At 34.2% G+C, this 15,650-nt stretch overlaps 1 protein-coding gene across 2 annotated transcripts in view; it reads left to right on the top strand.

Annotated features, from left to right (window-relative positions):
- LRBA (LPS responsive beige-like anchor protein) overlaps nt 1-15,650 on the top strand; it is a 637,829-nt gene that overhangs the window by 146,381 nt on the left and 475,798 nt on the right. For both annotated transcript variants that reach the window (XM_069493475.1, XM_069493474.1), the window contains 3 exons: nt 502-661; nt 3,004-3,445; nt 13,809-13,942. In XM_069493475.1, coding sequence (XP_069349576.1) covers nt 502-661; nt 3,004-3,445; nt 13,809-13,942 — 736 coding nt within the window. The remainder of the gene's footprint in view (nt 1-501; nt 662-3,003; nt 3,446-13,808; nt 13,943-15,650) is intronic.

The following is a 15,650-nucleotide window of genomic DNA, read 5'->3' as shown; positions in this document are numbered from 1 at the left end:
GTTGTCTGTATTGTTAAAAATACTCTCAATAATTTTTTTGGCAATCCCGTTCTGTGTCTGATAGCCTCAATTTTTTCTCCTGGATGTATGTCTTTTAGCACAGTTGTCAATGGGGTAGTTTACATATCTTAATTTTATGATTAGAAGTAAAAATAATCAGTTATTCTCATACTTATAATGACTATTTGATTACTCTTATAACGTATATTAAGACATATCTCTTTATATTGTGCTACTTTTAAAAAATGAGCTATTTTCTCTCTTTCCATGTTTTTCAAGTATAAAACTTCTCATGTAAAGATATTTTTCCAAGAATCTTTGCCTAATCTTTGTTCAGGTGACTTTATTAATAAATTTATGTAAATAATAATTTATTTCTATATTATAGTTATGTATTGAAATATTTGTGTACATCTTTTATTTTTAAATATTATGACATAAAAGAAAATTAAATCATGTTATTAAATGGTGGCATGATCAACAATTTTTATCTTTTCCCAGGAGGATAGCAAACAAGCTCAATTTTTAGCCTTGGCAGTTGTATACTTTATCTCTGTTCTTATGGTCTCCAAGTACAGAGACATTTTGGAACCCCAAAATGAACGGCATAGCCAGTCATTGAAGGACACTGGCGGTGAAAATGGGAATATATCACTCCCTGGTAAGTTTCCCCTGTACCCAAAGTTCAAGCAAAATCTAACCAACTTATGATAATTTAAATATTGATTCTGGAATTTAAATCCATTTATGTGTATGTAAAACAAGAGCATATATTTATTTTTATTAATAACTAAATATATTAATTTCTTTTAAGTATGTAATTAATTGGAAGATAATTTTTGTTCTTTTAAATGAACCATTTAATTGGAAGTCAAAAATTGATATCCTTTACAAATAAAGGGTTGTAAATTTTTATTGACTTCAGCATTTGTTGTGAAGAATAACTAACTCATATTCTCTTATGAGAGATAGACTTATTAACAATTAACTGTAATAATTGGAGTTTTAAAAGTAGCTGTGAGTTATAGAAATGTAGTTAGATAAGTAACTATTGCAGTTATAGAAGTAGCTACCACTCAAAGGAGGCCATTTATTATTTAATCAATATTCATTCAGTACCTAATAGGTATTTGGGAATATTCATGAACAAAACAGAAAAAACAATCTTTGCCCTATGAGTTTATAGTCTAGCAGGAGGAGATAGAAAATAAGTACATGTAATAAACAAATTGTATTTTAGAAGGTGGTAAAAGTGCTAAAGAAAAGAAAAAACTGAACAGAGGGCAAGGAAAGCCAGTGTTTTAGTTATGTATTGCCGTATGATACATTACCTTGAAGCTTAAGACCACCACTATTTTAATCTCATTTTCATGATTCTGTGAGTTAGATTTGGACGGTGGGTATAGTTTATTCCTGTTTCCTGCAGCTGGAAAGTCTAATATGGCTTTTCTAGCTTATGGCACATTTATCTAGTGCCTAAGTGGGGGTGGCTCCAAGAACTGGGACTGACTGAAACAACTGAGCTGTGGTTATATGTTTGGGGCCTTGACACTTGCTCTCAACTGAATTCCTGTTTTCTTCCAGTAGTTTGAAGGGCCTCTGTCTCCATATGGCCTCTCACATGTTCTCTTCAGGAAGGTAGATCAGAAATCAGCTATATTTCTTATAGAGATGTTCAGGTGTTCTGGGAATACAAAAGCTGCCAGACCTTCTTAAAACTTGGGCTACTTAATACCAGTGCTACTTCTGCCACATTCTGTTGATTAAAGTAAGTTAGATCCAGAACAGATTCAAACACTTCTTGCGGGGGTGAATACCAGGAGGCATGGGGCAGTTAGATCATTATAGTAACCATCTTCCACAACCAGTTAGGAGGATATTGTCAGTAATCTAAGCAAGAGGTGATGGTGGGATGGATAAGGATGATGACTCTAGAGATGGTAAGAAGCAGTCAGAGTCTTGGTATATTTGGGTGATAGAGAAAACAGGATTTTTAAACATCAGATGTGGTTTATGTTAAAGAGAAACAGTAGTCTAGAATGATTACAAGGCACAAGGTACCATGGGTTAAACTGAAGGTGAAACAGATTTTCAGGGAAAGATAAAAAGATAAGAAATTCAGTTTTCAGTATATTGAGTTTGAGGTATCTTTTAGACCTTTAAGAGAAGATATAGGGTTGCAGTTATATGTAACAGTCTGACTTTTTCTTTTTTTTATTTGAGGTGGAGAGTTGTAGTGGCATTTAAAACTTGGAGAGTGAATGAGATCACTAAGGGAATAAATGTAGATAGAGAAGATAAGAGGACCAAGGATTGAGTCCCTCCGACTTAAGAAATCAGGGAGAAGAAGAAATTAAGAATGTTAAGAAGGAACAACCAGTGTGGTGGTAGAAGGAAAACCAAAAGATCATGATGTCCTACAAGCCACATGAAGAAAGTGTTATCTAGTTGGAGGGTATAATCAGCTGCTGCTGTTATGTGAAGTGCTGTTAGAATTGAGAACTGACCTGTAAGATTTAGCAAGATGTAGGTTTTTGGTCACCTTGTTAAGAGCTTTTTTGTTGGAATGGGTTGAAAGCCTGATTGGAGGCGGTGACAGAGAGCAAAGGGGATGTTCTTTGTTATAGTGGATTTTAAGGATCATTGAATTATTCATACATGTAAGAGGTGTAACAAGTTTTCCAGCTGTAGCAAGCATGCTTGAGATAGAGGTTTTTACTTTCTTATAGGCCAATGGCTTTCAACCTTGTGTTGCTACCTGTTGGTATGTCATGATTAGTTTGGAGGGTTTTTGCAAGTATTTCATTATTTGTTTATTATACCATCTATTTGATTATAGGTGTATTTGCTCAGTACATTTTATAAATTAGTTTTTGCTTTTACAACATGACATATTTTATAATTTAACATAGTAAATAGCCATCTATTAGGACTGAATATGTATTTTTAAAATTAGTTCTACATTTTTTTTGTTCATTTCTTCTGTTCCTGGGTACCATGTAGAAAACATACCAGCAGCATGCAGCCCTCTAACTCCAGCATCGGCAGAAGAATCTGAAAGCACATCATCTGCTCGAAGGAGGGACTCAGGCATTGGGGAAGAAACAGCTACTGGTTTAGGAAACAATATGGATGTAACTCCTCATACAGCACCTGCTAGTGTCAGTGCAGGCCCAGACGCAATCAGTGAGGTGCTATGCACTCTTTCTTTAGAAGTCAATAAAGCTCAGGAAACCAAAAGTGATGGAGGAAATGAACTGGATACTAAAGCTACACCATCAGTTCCAGTTTCAAAAAATGTCAATGTGAAAGACATTCTTCGAAGCTTGGTTAACGTACCAGCAGATGGAGTCACAGTGGATCCTGCCCTTCTGCCACCAGCCTGTCTTGGAGCTCTTGGTGATCTATCTGTTGAACAGCCTGTGCAGTTCAGATCTTTTGACAGGTACTGTACATGGTTTTTTGTTTTGTTATGCTTATATAGTTGACACTTGAACAATGTATGGGTTAGTAGTGCTGACCCCCTGCCCAGTCGAAAAAACATGTGTAACTTTTCACTGCCCCAGAACTTAACTATTGATAGCCTGTGTTGACTGGAAGCCACCAATAACATAAAACGTCGATTAATGCATATTTTATGTGTTATGTGTATTATATACACCATTTTTACATTAAAGTTAGAGAAAAGAAAATGTTATTAAGAAAATCATATGGAAGAGAAAATATATTTGCTGTACATTAAGTGGAAGTGAATCATCATAAAGTTCTTCACCCTCCTCATCTTCACGTTGAATAGGCTGAGGAGATGAAGGGAGAGGAGGGGTTGGTCTTGCTGTCTCGGGGGTGGCAGCGGCAGAAGAGATGGAGGAGCTGGAAGGGGAGGTAGGAGAATCAGGAACACTCAGTGTAACTTTATGGAAATACATCATAATTTCTGTTTGATTTTTTTGCTTTTTCATTTCTCTAAAAATGTTTTTATGTGGCACCAATCCTTCTTCCACCATTTGCAGTTGTGTGTCAGCTCTTTTGCTGGGGATGGAGGAGTGAGGTGCTATCAATGGCAATGACCTTAGGCAGGTGGCTTTCAGGTTCTGGGGAGCTTTGGTACAACCTCCCTGGTGTGCTGCACCACCCATTCTCTGGGGTGTAGGACACTGGCAAACCAGCCACACTGCTGGGTCTGATAGTTTGTGACACTGCAGCCTCTGGGTCATCATAGGCATATGTCAGTGGGGCTCCAGGGATACATAGGCTGTTGGGTCCCATGGAAGGATGTATTCTGATGGGGTCTGAGCTCTCAAAATGGCACCATGCTGTAGCTGCTTCCATCTTAGGTGGTGTGTGGGACCCTGTCCAAAGTCCTTCTCTGGAACAATGTTGTCATGTGGAGTCCAGGCAACTTTCTATAGTAGTCTCAGGCCTGCACCAACCAAGGGACTCTTCTTGTAGGAGTTTGCAGTGGGAATGCGGACCACTGGGGATCTCTTGCTTGCTTTTTCGCTGTACCGGGGAATTTCTCCTGGCTTCAGGTAGAAACCAGCCAGGCTGGCGACTTTGCTTCCCTTTCTTTCAGTGTATCAGAGGTTTCTTGTCACTTTCCTGCTGAATTCCAGTGTTTTCTCTTATGGGCTCTATTTCATGTGTGATGATGTACTGGCTGATTTGGTCCTCCTTTGTAGAGGAGGCAAGTGCCTCTAGTCAGCAATCTTGAAGCCGCCTCTTAAATTTTAACTTTTTATAATGGATTTGTATATGTTTTAAGGTAGTAAATGGTAAAAATAGACTTGAATCACATGTTTTATGTATTCATGACATACGTAACATTTTCTTAATTTTTTTTGTTATTTCTAGCCTACACAGTTAGTGAGCTTTTTTAAATTGTTGCAGATCTCCAAAAATTTTCCAATATATTTATTAATATTTACAAAGATCTATGGTTAAGTGTACCCATGTAGTTCAAACTTGTGTTTTTCAAGGGTCAGCTACATTTGTAAATTATAAAGCTAAAAGGATAACAGGAGTTCAATTTAACTCTCCTAAGTTTTGAAGCTTCAAGTTTAAAAAGGAAAGTTTTGATCTAGTATATGAAAATTACAAGTTTTTGTTTTTTTTTCCAAACTGGGTCTCACCCTGTTGCCCAGGTTAGAGTACAGTGGCTTCATCATAGGTCACTGCAACCTCAGACTCCTGGGCTCAAGTGATCCTCCTGCCTCACCCTCCTGAGTAGCTGGGACTACAGGTGTGCACCACCTTTCCCAGCTAATTTATTTTTATTTTTTATTTTGTAGAGATGGGGTCTCATTATGCTGCGCAGGCTGGTCTTGAGCTTCTAGGCTCAGGCTATTTTCCTGGCTTGGCCTCCCAAAGTGCTGTGATTATAGGTGTGAGCCACTGTGCCTGGCCATAGAAGCATATTTTTTGTTGTGTGGTTTACACACCATTTCACATTTTTATTTATTAACATACCACTAAGATAATTTTAAAATATAATTTTAATATTGCATTGGCAAGTTGTATGCTAATTAATTAATGCTTGGGGTTTTCTTCGTTACAACTTAAAATTCACTTGTAGTTACAAATGGCTACTTTCCTGCCAGTACCATGCCAGCCTTTGTGAGGGGAGGAGGGGAAAGAGTAGGAATCTGTGGATTCCAACAAACTTGGAATTCAGCAAGGTGTTCAGAGCCCTGAAAGCTGATTACAGATTCTTGATTTTGTGATTCTTCTGCCTTCAGAAACCTTTTGCTAATTTGCCTGAGCATTTTCTTTATATATTATTAAATTTCTTGAAATTTTACCCATGAGACATGTATTAGAGTTATGAAATATATTATTTTTTAAAAAAATCAATATTTTGATTGATTTTATTGTTTCAATAAGGAACTTTACAGTATAAGGATCTAGATTATAATTAAATGTTTAATTGCATCTCTTTATTCTCTTTCAGCGTGGAAAAATAGTTTCTCGTCGTTCCTTGAGTTTAATAATCTTTTCACTTTAGAAGATTATAGCCCAGCTATTTTTTAGAAAATCCCCCAGTTCAGATTTGTCTAATGTTTCCTCAGGGTAAGATTCAGGTTAATGCATTTTTGGCAGAAGTATCACAGAAGGGACCCTATTTCTTCTTCTTGTATCCTATCAAGTGGTACATGGTTTTATCTCATAACTGATCATGTTCACTCTGACCACTTATTAAAATGGTATTTTGTATATTTCTTTACTATCAAGGTACTCCTTGTGAAGAGATACTATAAAATTCTATTATCGTTATCATATTTTCAGTATTCACTATTGGTCTTATGGTTTCCTATTTTATGCAATGTAAAATCCCTTATTATTTATGTTGGTGCTCATATTGTCTCTGATTTTTGCCAATGGGATTCACTTCTAGTTGGCTTCTGTTTTGTTTTGACATGTTCTTGTCATAGTTTAACCTTTTCTTGAATCTGTTTTATTGTTATTCATGTTCATTTTTGGACTATGCAGTAATATCTTTTTTAGTTATTTAGTCTTTTCCCACTTTCAGGTTGTTTATTTTTTTGTGTCTCTTTCCTTTATTTCTTTTCATCTCCTAGAGTTTTGTACTTTAGACCTTCTGTGGGTTGGCCCAGTAGATATTGAAGCTTATTAAAATCATTTATGGTAATTAAGATTTTCTGAAAGAACATAAGGAATATGTAAATTTGGTGGAGAACCTTTTTGCCATCATCCTCTATCATCTTGTGCCTTCTCCATCTACTTAAAGCTTAGGTCAGTGCCCTGGAGTGATGAAATTGACAGAATCTGAATTGTAGGTAAAAGGCATATTAAATATATGTAATGTAAGATAAATTTAGTGGCTGCTAGATTCAAATGTCTTTTTGTTTTATTGTTTTTTAAAAATAGGTTTTATAATAATAGGAATTAAACTATTATCTATAAATCAGACAAAACTTGGTTTTAGTTCTGGCTCTGTCATTTAGTAGTGAATTTGGACAAATTTCCTCCTCTCTAAACTGTCATTTCTAAACTGTGTAATACTATACAGGTTTGTTTGTTGGTTTTTTTTTTTTTTTTTTTTTTTTGGGAGACAGGGTCTTGCTTTGTCACCCAGGCTGGAATGTAGTGAGGGGACTCATTACTTAATGCAGCCTCCAACTTCTGGGCCCAAGTGATTCTCCTGCTGCTGCTTCCGAAGTAGCAGGGACTATAGGTGCACACCATCACACCTGGCTAATTTTTCTTATTTTTTTATAGAGATGGGGGATGTGTTCTTGCTATGTTGTCCAGGCTGGCCTCGAACTCCTGGGCTCAAGCAATCCTCCCGCCTCAGCCTCCCAAAGTGCTGGGATTACAGGTGTGAGCCACCATGCTAGCCTATACAGTCTTTAAAGAGAAAAAAGGCAGTACAGTGTATTGATGTGAAATGATAGTGACAAATGAAATTAATCTTTGTGTACTTAGCATGAAGAAATCACTCAATAAATGTAAACTTTGCCATCATATTTAATGAGACGTTTAGTAACCACTGCTTTCTTGTGTGTGTGTGTGTATATGTACAGGCAGTAAATATTTGGAATATGTATTAGAGATAAAAGGTTATATTCCCAGTACATATATAGATATATAATATTAACAAATCAATAAAATGACTACTGTAGAAAAATAGACAAATGATAGGAACAGGTAGTTCATATAAGAAGAAATATTGTTAATATGCAAATATATAAAGATGACATGTATCACTAATAGAGAAGGAAATGCATATTAAAATAATCACAAGATAATTTCTCCCAAATTGATGAGCAGAGATTTAAGAAATCATACCTAGTATTAATTAGGATATGAAGAAACATTTTTGTCCTGTTGTATTGCTACAATTTATTGGAGGACAAATTGGCAGTATTAATAAAAAATTAATATATGTAAACTTAATTCGACTTCTGAATGTTTATACAGAAGAAATACATAAGTGTTTTTCGCAAGAGGAATTTCGTAATTAATCTAATATGTATTAAACTTTTACTCTGTGAAGTTCTATTCTAAATGCATTATTTAGATAGGTAGATAGATAACTTTTTTGTCCCTACTTTAAACATGAAGAAACTGAGACACAGAGAAATTAAGTAATAGCTTGTGGTCTTATGCTGGTAAATGGTGGAGCTAAAATTTGATCCTAGGCTGTCTGACTCTAGAACTTGTCCTTTGGCTGATGTACTATGCTGCATTTCATAGTAACATTGTTTTGGAATAGTGAAAAATTGGTTGTATAGTTGCCGATCTATGAATGATTGGTTACATGTGTGTTTTTTTAATACATAGAGTAAATACTATGCAGCCATTAAAGAGGACAGAACACTATGTATTGACGTAAAATTATAGTGAAGATATATTTTTAAATGAAAAAAGCAGTGTGCAGAATAGTTTGGAATTTATATGCTCACAAGTGCTTCAAAAAAGTATATGTCAAACTGCTAATAATAATGGCTGTATTTGTATTTTGAGGATGGGAAGAAGTATAAATGATCAATGTTTTTTTGATATATTAATTTTTATAATCTGAATTTATGTTAATGTTGGACTGAATACTCAGAAATATTTAACTGGGGCTAGATTTTTAAATTTAATATATCTTATAGTTGAAGAAAGGGATTTCCTTATTAATGATCAAAATTTTATATATTATAGCATTTATTTCTTTTTAAATAGTGTAGAAATTAAATCTATGCTTTACTGATGCCTTAAGTAAGTCGATTATGAACTTATTTAGGAAACTATGCTTAGGTCATACATTTTAAGGGGTTTATTGAAATAGAAAACAAAGGGCAATTTTGATGATAGCGTTTTCCAGGATGTTCTGTGGAACTTAACATGTCTGGTATGTGTTAAGTATATTATCTTATGGCAAGCAAACTGCTCTGTTTTTTACCCCTCTTTTTCTTAGCTAGAGATACCTTTTGAAAAACTTTCATGCAGTCATGGACTAGTGGAAGATCTTTGGGAATTTCAAAGCATCCCTCTGATCATGTATTTATCTCAGGAATGCTGTGTCAGAAATCACAACTCTCCTCATATCTTAAGAATTATCAACTTCCAAGCAATAGCTGGAAAGTTTAGAGTAACAGCTACATGAGTGAAACCTTGCTGAAAGGCTGCCAGGTTGTGGGCTTTTGTGCACAGAAAGGTGTTTGTGTTCATTCCCATGCCAAAATTCTTGCTCTTATCTAATTTGAAGATCCTCTGTGGTGATTAGTGGATGCCAGGGACTTATCTTGATAAAGTTCAAGGGCTGGTCTGGCTTTTCAACTGGATCCTTAGGGACTAAAGTGGTAAGGTAAAATGCTGTTTTCTCCTTTAGTGAATTATTTGCAAGTTAAATAAAATAGCATTTATGTGAAGGTTTGTGATGTTTGAAACTGATATAATTCTGTAATGGAATGTCTGAACTTTACTGATCTTGAAGACATTGTTGCTATTTGACTATTGTTAATAAATTAAAAGAAACCATCAAAAGAGTGTAGTCTCCCTTGTTCAGGTAAAAAACCAAAACTGTGTTTTTACTTGCTATGTGTGGGACTTTAGGAAAATTATTTTTCTTGTATGTAAAATGGGAATGATAGTTTGTACTGCTAACCTCATGGGTTGTTACAAATATAAATGAGATAATTCACATATTTTTTTAGCATAGTGCCTCACAAATATTAAGTATTCATTAAAGTTAGTGAGTCCATAAAGAAATGAACTATAATAAGTATAATTTTATCTCTTTAATATTTAGTTTTTAGTTGACAGCTTGAAAAACTAGCTTGCATAACTGGTTATTTACTTTCCAATTTCTTTATGCTAAAAAGTTTTAAGTACTTTGTGTTAAAATTCATGGCAGAAATAAAAAGTTCAGATAATTGTTTCTTAAACATTAAAAAGGATTTCAATTTGTTTCTTAAGTAGAAACTTAAGCTGTAGCCTGAGAAAGGTGCCAGAAATATCCCCTAGAACATTGCCTAGGATGTAGGCTCTCAAAATTTTGTCAAATGGATGTTATATTTTCTTTGTGTTTTCCAAAGATTCGTATCAAAAGATAATGTTAAATTCTTAGTTTCTGCATGATCACTCTTAAGTACTGGTAAGTTAAAATTCCTGGATTATTTTTGTAAACTAGGACGTGCATTATTACTAAATTAGACTTACACTTATATAGAGCAAGATAAACATAGTTGTAGTTAAAGATCTCCTCTGTTGAAGATTTTAGTCATTTACATTGAAACTTTATAATAATGAAAATAGTTGGTAAAAAGTATGAAAATATCTCAAAATTTTCCTACTGCCTGTTGTCCTTTTAATTGGATCATTGTGATTTTAGGTTTTAGACAAACCTAGGTTGCAGGGCAATTCTTCCATTTACTTTGGTAAGTTAACTTTACCTTTCTGAGCTTTATTTTTTAAATTTTTTAAATGGAAGTTATTATGTACCTTAGGATTGTTTTGAGAATTAAATAATCATTCTTGGCATATTGTCAGTACTTAATAAATCATAGCTGCTATTAGAATTTGTAATTTTATATTACATAAAAGGATTTTGTGGGAGCACAAAGAATAGCGCATTATCGACTTTGACTTTGGGAGCTTGGGAAGGCTTACCTTTGAGCAAGGTTTTGAAAGATAAGAGGGAGGTTTGCTGTTAAGCAGGACTAAGAGGAAGGCATCTTGGCTGAAGAAGAGCATATAGAAAGGGTTGGAGTTTTGAAATGATACAACATGCTTAGGAACTATGAGAAGTTACAGAAGTTTGTGAGGAAGGCTGGATTAAAAGTAAATCTATGTAGGAAGCCATACTTTAGATGTATTATTCCTGAGAATATGCCAAAGATCTTGGACAGTAAATATTTACTGAACTGAATAAAAGAATGGATATTATTCATGGCTGAAAGCATTATTAACAGCAAGAGACTAAAGGATTAGAAATGAAGTCAAGTTCTTTTGCTGTGTTTCATTAACCATGTCTTGTATAACTAGGGATTGTGCATATATGGAACATTTGCAATAAATTTTGTTACCAGATATATGAAAATGTTCAATCATATAGAAAAGTTGAAAGAATTGTGCAGTGAACACTCATAGACCCATCATATAGATTCAACAGTCAGCTGTTAGCCCTATTTACTTCATCATGTAACTCTCCATATGTCCGTCAATCAGTCTTATTTTTTGATGAATTTCAAAGTGAGTTATAGGCATCTCTTCACTCCTAAACACTTCAGCATGCAGCTCTCTAACTAGAGAGCAATATAGTTTTTTTAAGGTAAAATTTACATATAATGAAAGGGACAAGTCTTAAGCATACCATTTGACAAATTTGTATACTTATGTAACACAACGTCCTCATCAAGATATCAGCAGTCTTGAAAGTTTCCCCTTCTGAGCCAATCCCTGTCCCCATTTCTCAGAGGCAGTTACTATTCAGTTTTTTTCCTAGCATAGATTAGGTTTGCTTGTTTTAGAACTTCATATTAAAAGAAACACAAAGCATGTGTTCTTTAGTATAAGGTTTCATTCATTCGGCATAATGGTTTTGAGATTTATACATGTTGTTATGTTTATCAGTAGTTTGTTTCCCTTTATGGCTGAATAATATTTCATTGCATAAGCATACTACTATTTTAAGAAGTTTATTTTTCTGCATAAAGGACATTTACTGTTTCCAGTTTAGGGCTGTTATAAATTATGCCTGTGTGAACATTATTGTGCACATTTTTTGTGGACATATGTTTTCTTGAGGAAATTCCTAAGAGTGGAATTGTTGGGTCATAGGGTAGGTAGGTATATATCTTAAATTTTGATTATAGAAAAAACAATTTCATTTTTCTAAATATTATTTTCTATTTCTCCTGTCAGTCCTTACTCATTATGACTAAACTAGATTTTGCTGGTTCTTTCTTTTGTGAACAAATGTGAACGTACATTCTCCATATTTCGCCTTCCTTTCCCCTCAAAAAATAGGTTGCTAGAGGATAGAGATTTTCTTAAGCAATAGGTTTGTAAATGTCTCCCTAGAGTAGGAAATATACAAATTACATTTTGTATTGTTTTTTGAATGTACCACCGGCACACATGCACACACGCATACACACACAGGTCATATCTACTCCCCCTTAAGTCAATAATCTTCATCTGATATAAGCTGCCATGATTTAAACACACCATTTTGGATTGGGGGCTCAGGTGGCTGTTGCTTCTATTTTTTAGTGTATAGTTAACATTGGCAGTCACCCTTATAATGATGTGACACCAGCTACCCCCAAGTACATTGAATAAGCTATGCCTAGCACAAGAGAACTTGATTTAATTGGCAACAGTGTTTGCCCTCACGTGATAGGCACTGAAGTAAAACGGAACCTATTTTGCTTTGTTATCTCTTTTTGAAATAACAACAAAATGTATTTTTAAAATATTTGAATTACTTTTTACTTTTGAATGCATTTATTGGGATCAAGTACCTAAGTAACTTTGTTTAGAAATTGAATACTTTAAAGCTATTATGGGAATACTTGCAGCTTGCAGTTACAGTATTGTCAACAAAAGATGTGATTAAATAAATTGAATGTTGAAGTCTTTAGGCTTATGGTTAACACCAGGTAATTAAAAGTAAGCACTGCTGTGGGAGTGCATTATATATCAGCTGTCCTCTTTACCTCATTAACTGGGTTTTGCATGTTTATGGAGATAAATTCAATTAAAAATGCCTTTTAAGTTATGCTTAACAAGGTCTTTTAGTTACTATTTTGGTATAAAGTATTACACTTTAATTGAAATTGGCATATCATAAATACCTGTGTTTGAATGATACACAAGATAAACAACTTTGATTATTTGACATTTTTGCATCTACTGTTTATTCCTCCTATTCATTGTTTTTCCATATGATATTATTGAAGGATATACTCTTTGGGATTTAAAAAAGAAAAACTTGGGTTGTATACATGTTAGCAAATTGTTTATATCTCCATTTTTTTTTTTTTTACCTTATAAGATTTCTGAGGTTTTATGATTTCAAATTAGTAATGTTTTTAAAATCCTTGTTAGAAACATCCTGAGTTTTCTTCTTCAATTCTGAGGTTAAGAAAAAGTTACTTTTCTACCTGAGTGCCAACATTTCTTTTCTAATATACTTTTGGTTATATTTTATTTGTTAGATTATTAAAGATGATCCTAAATTTAAAAAATACTGTAGTGAATATGTTTAAATGTTAAAATGGATTGTTCTATTTCCATAGGACATTGTTCTAAAAAAATTGAAATGCAGATAAATATGAATAACATTATAGATATTTCATGTTGGGAGGAAATTCTAAATTGTACATCAAAATAGAGATAAGAAAGAAAATAAGGGACTGGGCATGGTGGCTTATGCCTGTAATCCCTGCACTTTGGGTGGCTGTGGTAGGAGGATTGCTTAAGCCCAGAAATTTGAGATCTGCCTGGGCAACATAGTGAGACCCCATCTCTAAAAATAAAATAAAATAAAATAAAATAAAAAAGTAACTAGACATGGTGGTGTATGCCTGTAGTCGTACCTACTAGGAAGGCCGAGGTGGGAGGATCACTTGAGTCCAGGAGTTTAAGTCTGCAGTGAGCTATGATTGCGCCACTGCACTCCAGTCTGGGTGACAGAATGAGACCTTGTCTCAAAACAAAACAAACAAACAAACAGCCCCAAACCAGAATAAGTTAGCTACCTAGTTTCTATTTCAAAATTCAGAAATTCATGTAAGTAATGCAAGTGATCATTTGTGTTTTTCAATCTACTTCTTTTTTTTTTTTTTTTATTACAGAAGTGTCATCATTGCAACCAAAAAATCAACAGTCTTACCTTCTACACTTACCACAAGTATACCTACCAACACCGTTAGTGTGGTTTCTTCAGTAGATTCAGCTCAAGCCTCAGATGTGGGAGGAGAATCACCAGGTGAGTTAGTTAAAATCAGTGATTTCTATAAAAAAGTTTTTAAATCTAAAATTTTAGCAAAGTTTAGGATTTTTTTGATAAAGTAAGTTTTGTTGGGCACATTAGAAACCCTTGTGCTTTTATATTGTTATTTATTTTCTGAATAAATTTGATTAAAATTAAATTAAGTCAGGGATTTTAGCATTTTCTCCACTGAAACCTAGTGGTGTGTGATGGATTAGATGCTACTGGTTGGGTGGATTATAAAAATACTTTTTTCCCTTTTTTTTGTTTCCCTGTACTTGAGAAGATGTATATAGATAGTGGTTTAAATAAGAAAATCTTGGTGACATGTAGTCTTTTAATCTGGTTACTGATCGTCAAATGTTTATATAGTATGTACTACGTTGTTTTCTTTTGCATATTTTTCTGAATGAGAGGATTGGAAAGGGAATGCTACTCTGAAATACAGTATTGTTCTGGTCATACTAGTTCAGCAACTCTCATGGCAATTTTATTTTTGTCCATCTCTTCTTCTGTGTTCCTTTCAAGTACAAAAGCACATGTATGGATGCAGGATCCTAATTCTCTATGTGTTAATAGGAAGCTTGGTGGTGATATTAGGTAAACTTGAAAAATGTGCCGTACTAAAATGACCAAATTAGGGGGCCAGGCACAGTGGCTCATGTCTGTAGTCCTAGAACTCTGGGAGGCCAAGGTGGGAAGATTGCTTGAGTTCATTAGTTTGGGACCAGTCTAAGCAAGAGTGAGACCCCATCTCTATAAAAAATAGAAAAATTAGCTGGGCGTCATGGTGAGTGCCTGTGGTCCCAGCTACTCCGGAGGTTGAGGCAGGAGGATTGCTTGAGCCCAGGATTTTGAGGTTGCAGTGAGTTGTGATGATGCCACTACACTCTAGCCCAGGACACAGAGGGAGACAGTGTCTCAAAAAAACCAAGTTAGGACACAGGGGATATTATTTTATATCAGTAGTATTTTTCCAGATCTCGTGCTGTTTCATAAAAAAATTGATAGCAATATAGAGTATCCCTAAAAGGATTTATGTGAGTCTAGAAAGAGATTAATGAAAAATTAAGGAACTTTGAAGGAAAGACTCGGTAGAAATAATACTTTTATTTCCTCTTTTGGGACATCTCAGCAAGGTTTTACCTTCTATTCTGCTGTTCTCCCTTTATTTGGCAAACTATTGTATCTTGGAGAGTTTTGCTCCAAACTTGATGTTGCTATTTGTCAGTAGTTGGGGACTTTTCTTTTTCCTTGCTGTGTACTATATAATCATGTGTTCCAGAAACACATGCTATGATTGTTTATTCCTTTTGTCTTCCTTATTTTTTTTCACTATTATTTCACTTGAGTTAACAAAAATAATTTTTTCCAAAGTTGAACTGTGATTAATTTCTTACAGATTTTATAGTGTTTAGTGATAAGACAAAATGTTCACAGTAGGTTAAGTAAAAAAAAAAAGTTATGTGTAATTCTTTACATACTATATAATTATAACTATGTAAGGTATATAATAGTTTACTGTGAAGTTACTTGATTATCTCTATGCAGTTGGACTACTGGCAATTCTGATTTTCAAAATTTACTTTTAGTATCTTTTCCAAAATTTCATCAGTAGTCTTGTATTATTTTTATTCTTAGGAAAAAATAATTATTAGATTAGTTTTAGGTTTACAGAAAAACTGAGTGGAAACTACAGAGAGTT

The sequence above is a fragment of the Eulemur rufifrons genome, chromosome 18, assembly GCF_041146395.1.
Source record: "Eulemur rufifrons isolate Redbay chromosome 18, OSU_ERuf_1, whole genome shotgun sequence".
Lineage (NCBI taxonomy): Eukaryota > Metazoa > Chordata > Mammalia > Primates > Lemuridae > Eulemur > Eulemur rufifrons.
Note: the sequence above shows the minus strand (reverse complement) of the source record. Positions and strands in the feature narration are given on the sequence as shown.